General features: G+C 32.5%; 1 protein-coding gene across 4 annotated transcripts in view; it reads left to right on the top strand.

Moving 5' to 3' along the window:
• The window catches only part of gas2l3 (growth arrest-specific 2 like 3), a 34,408-nt gene that overhangs the window by 14,489 nt on the left and 13,919 nt on the right, over positions 1-6,000 (top strand). For all 4 annotated transcript variants that reach the window (XR_013816442.1, XR_013816443.1, XM_079816362.1 and 1 more), the window contains exons 3-5: positions 1,877-2,054; positions 3,958-4,067; positions 4,146-4,284. Coding sequence is in view for 2 of the 4 variants with exons in the window: in XM_079816362.1 (XP_079672488.1) it covers positions 1,877-2,054; positions 3,958-4,067; positions 4,146-4,284 (427 nt within the window). In the remaining 2 variants the exon portion in view is untranslated. The remainder of the gene's footprint in view (positions 1-1,876; positions 2,055-3,957; positions 4,068-4,145; positions 4,285-6,000) is intronic.

Here is a 6,000-nt window from a genome sequence, read left to right as displayed (position 1 = left end):
TTTTGTTCACGCAACAACGAGAGAAAAAAAAGCACCGATTGGTTCGTCAAAATGAAGATTGATTAGAAAATAAACTTCTTGTGTTTGGGATCAAACCGAATTTGATGTCATACTTTGGCTCACGCATTTCAGAATAACTAAAACTACATCTGAGATCTTGTGCAATTGAATTGATCTGCCGATTAGTCCAGTTATTCAATCACATGATGTGTTAAAGGTGCAGTGTGTAAGTTTTGGCGGCATCTAGTGGTGAGGTTGTGAATTGCAACCGCTCACCCCTCTTTCCGAGCACACAGAGAAGCTACGGTGGCCGATGCAGGACAAAGATGGCGTCTGAGACAGCAGAGAGTAGCTAGAGCTCTGTAGAGAAGTTTGTCCCTTTAGGGCTACCGTAGAAACATGGCGACGCAAAATGGCGGCTTCACTGTTCCCGCGGTGTGTGTAGATAGAAACGGCTCATTCTGAGGTAATAAAAACATAACGGTCGGAAAACATAGTTATGTATATTATATTGCATATCAGTCAATAGATCCTCATAAATATTACACACTGCACCTTTAAGGCAAAGTGAGGGTTTTTTTCGCATTAAAGGATTTACTTGGTAAAAATGTGTTTCTGCGCGTCATCTTATCAGATAAAAATTATCCGCTTCGGTGCATACGTTTTTTTGTGCACATATTTAACATTTTATGAGCATCTTGGCGTTGCAAACAGGTGTGTGTGTGTGTGTGTGTGTGTGTGTGTGTGTGTGTGTGTGTGTGTGTGTGTGTGTGTGTGTGTGTGTGTGTGTGTGTGTGTGTGTGTGTGTGTGTGTGTGTGTGTGTGTGTGTGTGTGTGTGTGTGTGTGTGTGTGAATAAATTAATTAATTAATGAATTGATAAATTAATTAATAAATTATATATATATATATATATATAATTTTTATTTTTTTATAAATACAATTTTATTTAAATTATTTATTTATTTAAAATTATTTTTTAATTATTATATATATATATATATATAAATATATATAATTTTTTTAAAAATATATTTTATATATATATATATATATATATATATTATACACATTTGTTTATTTATTTTATATATATATATATTTATTTATTTATTTATTTATGAGATTATATTTATATATATCATTTTTTTATGATATTTTATATATATATAAAATATCATATAAAAATATATAAATATAAAATAATATATAAATAAATAAATAATAATATATATATTTTTTATATGATATTATTTTATTTAAATATAAATAAATAAAATATTTCTGGGTGACAAATAAAGTTTCAGGGATGCACAATGCATCGGCCGCCATATCGGTATCGGCTGATTATATGTACATTTTTTATGTTATCGGCTTGATAAGAAAATGTGGCCGATTATATATTAAAGCTGATAAATAATGGATTATTTCCTTCGGCTGAGACGGCTTCAGATGCACAATGTTCGCCCATCACTTCAAAAAGAAAAATACAGTCCAGTGCAACATGTGTCATATCAGCTACCTAAAATACAGTGTGTGCTTTCGGACATGGCTTTTAAAGTTGAGACTTTTTAAATTTGAATATCGGTGCATCCCTATAACAAATGTTGGATGAAAACACAGCTAATGATGACACACAGTGAAACCACACCATCAGAGAAGTGCGAATTAAACGTCACAGTTTCGTTCAATGATTTCAGAAATGTTTGTGTTGTCTAAGTGTTGTGTTGAATCCCTCTCCTCCTCGGGTAAGTTTTATATTTGACGTCTTCATTTTGATGTCTGAGACGGTCCTGATTTCAGCGGAGAGGGAGCGTGGAATCTGTGTGAGGGGTCATTGTGCGCATACTGAGCTGCTCTTCCTCTTTCTGTCTCAGGCTTGGTTGGGCGAGAAGTTCGAGAGCCCGTTACAGAGCCCTCGCAGCCTGCGCTCTCCCCGTCCCGGCCCCGGTTTGGCTGATGTTTTCCAGTATGACCAGTGGCTGGCCGTGCGGCACGAAGCAACGCTGGTGCCCATGCAGGAGGATCTCGCTATCTGGCTCAGCGGCATGCTGGGTAAATCTTTTCACGCGAAACAAGGCGTCTGTGACTCAATGCATGAAAGCCAAGAATTACTGCCATTATTAGCCTAAACGTCTTTTCCTTTTGTCAAATAACTGAAACCTAAAGCCCCATAAATCAGGCAAAGAAGTGTGGGAAACGACGTTCGCTCGCGTATAATGCTGACATACGACCCCCGAAACAAGAACTCAATCTCTCAGTCTTTGTAGGATAATGGAGGGTGTTGGCCTGACCTGTCTGTCTACATGCGCTGTACATGGGCAGAGAGAAAAGTGTCACCCAGAAAAGCTTGATCACCCATAAACCTGTTGCTTTCTGTTGGATTAAGTCTGTGTAATCCTATAGTCCTCTTTCAGGGAGGAATTTGAACAAAATACTAAAATGTGACTGCGCTAATGCTTATTGACCTCGGCTATTTTCCAATGGCGGTGCTGGCGAATGTCCGTCATAAGTGTGAATTTTATTCGTTATATATGAATTGACCAGCACATGATGTTATAATGATGCACATTAGGTTAGTTCTGCTGGTTGACCGATATATCACCATGCTCAATTTATTTTATTTTAATTAAAAAAAAAATTTATGTTATTTTTGTTTTTATTTATATATATATACATACATATACATACATATACATACATATACATACATATATATACATATATATACATATACATACATACATACATACACACACACACACACACACACACACACACATACATATATATACATGCATACATACATACATATAATTTATATTATTTATGATATTATTTAATATTTATATATTATTATTTATATGATGTTAATATCATATAAATAATAATATCTTATAAATAATATATATATATATATATATATATATATATATATATATATATATATATATATATATATATATATATATATATATATATATATATATATATATATATATATATATATATATATATATATATATATTAGTATTTATTTGATATATATATATATATATATATATATATTAGTATTTATTTGATATATATATATATATATATATATATATATATATATATATATATATATTAGTATTTATTTGATATATATATATATATTAGTATTTATTTGATATATATATATATATTAGTATTTATTTGATATATATATATATATATTAGTATTTATTTGATATATATATATATATATATATATTAGTATTTATTTGATATATATATATATATATATATATATTAGTATTTATTTGATATATATATATATATATTAGTATTTATTTGATATATATATATATATTAGTATTTATTTGATATATATATATATATTAGTATTTATTTGATATATATATATATATTAGTATTTATTTGATATATATATATATATATATATTAGTATTTATTTGATATATATATATATATATTAGTATTTATTTGATATATATATATATATATATTAGTATTTATTTGATATATATATATATATATATTAGTATTTATTTGATATATATATATATATATTAGTATTTATTTGATATTTTATATATATTATTATTTATATGCTATTTTATATATATTAGTATTTATATGATATTATTTTATATACATTATTATTTAATCATATAAAAATATATATAAAATATCATAAATTATATATATAATATATATACATTCAAAAATAAGTTAAATAATATATGATATAATAAATCTAAATAATTTTTTTTTTATAAAATAAAATAAATAGATAATATTTACTATCTTTAAATTATATGATGTGATATAATATCCAATCAGACATCAAAAAGTCCACATTGGTCGGCCACTAGTTATTTAGTAACATGGCCATGATCATCATCGTTCTCAAGTTGACGAAGTGGAATCAGAGATTTCTGTGTTTTTGCAGATGAGGAGGTGAAAACCGAAAGCTTCATGGAGGAGCTGGACAACGGCGTCAAACTGTGTCGTCTGGTTGGGATTCTCCAGAGTAAAATCCCGCAGGATTCAGAGCCACCGGTGCGTAAGGAGGAGCGCGCGACACTGGCCACAGCTCGTGTTGTTGGGTTGTAATTCCCGTCTGTGTTTTGTTAACAGCTGCCCTCAAAGAAAATCCACTTCAAGAAAAACGCCTCCCCTGGATCGTTTTTCGCCCGGGACAACACCGCCAATTTTCTGTCCTGGTGTCGTCATATAGGAGTGGACGAGACGTATCTGTTTGAGTCTGAGGGTTTGGGTAAGAGAACCTGTTTGAGAACTTTTGACCAGGTGCAACTCAAGAATTTGACAAGTCGAAAAACGTGAAAGTCTTTGTCCTATTCAGCCTTGAGAATGAGAGTGTGTGCGTCGCCTGGTTTCTATTTCTCTCATCTCTCCTGACACATCCATAACATTTAAATGCATCAATTCCTTTTATTTTTATTACATTTTAATTAGGGCTGTCAAAAGATTAATCGCGATTAATCGCATCCAAAATAAAAGTTTGTGTTTACATAATATATGTGTGTGTACTCTGTTAATTATTTTTTATATATAAATACACACACATTCATGTATATATTTAAGAAATATTTGCATGTATATACTGTATATACATTTATATAATCTATAATTTATATAAATATAAATGCTTTATATATATAAAAAAAAAAAAAAAATCTTAAATACATACATGCTTGTGTGTGTGTGTTTATATATAAATAATAATTAACAGAGTACACACACATATATTATGTGAACACAAACTTTTATTTTGGATGCGATTAATCGCGATTAATCTTTTGACAGCCCTAATTTTAATAGAATAATGAAATTATTTTCTGGATTTAATCATTTTTCTTGTAATAGATCTGTATTAAATAATAATACACAGAATTCAGAAACATCATTACAATTTACTTAAAATGTGTGTATATATATTAGGAATGCAACGAATCCAGATTTTTGGGGTTTGGCCGAATCCGAAACCGAACACTGTGACGCAATAGTAGTATTTTTAAATTATGCAGGGTTTCTCACCCCGTCACTTTACCACATGACAGCAGCGAGCAGGCTCCTGATTGCTTAATGCGGCGTGAATTGACGGCAAAGTTCACATTTTTCAACTCTGGTTTCAGACGCGAATTCGCTTCAAACGCGTGAATGCACAAAAGCACCACTCGCATGTAACGCACAAGACGCTCAATTCGCGTCATTCGCTGCGTTCACACCAAACGCGAATAGAGCGTCTGGCGCGAGTAAGTCAATGGAAAGGCGTGTCTGGAGGTCCCGTGGCGCGGAAGGCGCATTTCGCGCGACGCGAATCCGCCTCATTTGCGTGTCCAGTTCGCGCGAATGACGCGAATCTTGCGCGACACGCGCCTTACACGCGAGTGGTGCTTTTGTGCATTCACGCGCTTGAAGCGAATTCGCGTGTGACGCCCGAGTAAAAAAATTTGAACTTTGGCATCAATTCGCGCCGCGTTAACCAATCAGGAGCCTGCTCGCTGCGGTCACGAGGTAAAGTGACATGATGAGAAACCCTGCATAAATTAAAAATACTACCATTGTGTCACAAAATTGGCTTCTGTCTGTAGATTCCCTCATGCACAACTCGTATTCTCTCGGATGTTTCATACGCAAATGTTTTAACAGCGGCTGTTGTTTAGGGTCCTTGCCACCACATGAACATGTAGCTCGACTTCAATCGCCTTCTTTTGACTTAAAGTACTGCCACGCTTTCTGTTCATGAGTTTCATTTTCACGTTCAACAGCGGCGTCATTACGTTCCACCAGCGGAGGCGCGCAGTGCAAGCCTAGGGTTCGGTTCGGTGTAAAAAAAAATATGAGGTTCGGCAGAAACCAAACCCCGTCAAAAAGCCCAATATTCGGCCGAATCCTGGATTTGGTGCATCCCTAGTATATACACACTCACCTAAAGGGTTATTATGAACACATACTAATACTGTGTTTG

This window comes from Gobio gobio (assembly GCF_949357685.1).
Source record: "Gobio gobio genome assembly, chromosome: 5".
Taxonomy (NCBI): domain Eukaryota; kingdom Metazoa; phylum Chordata; class Actinopteri; order Cypriniformes; family Gobionidae; genus Gobio; species Gobio gobio.
Note: the sequence above shows the minus strand (reverse complement) of the source record. Positions and strands in the feature narration are given on the sequence as shown.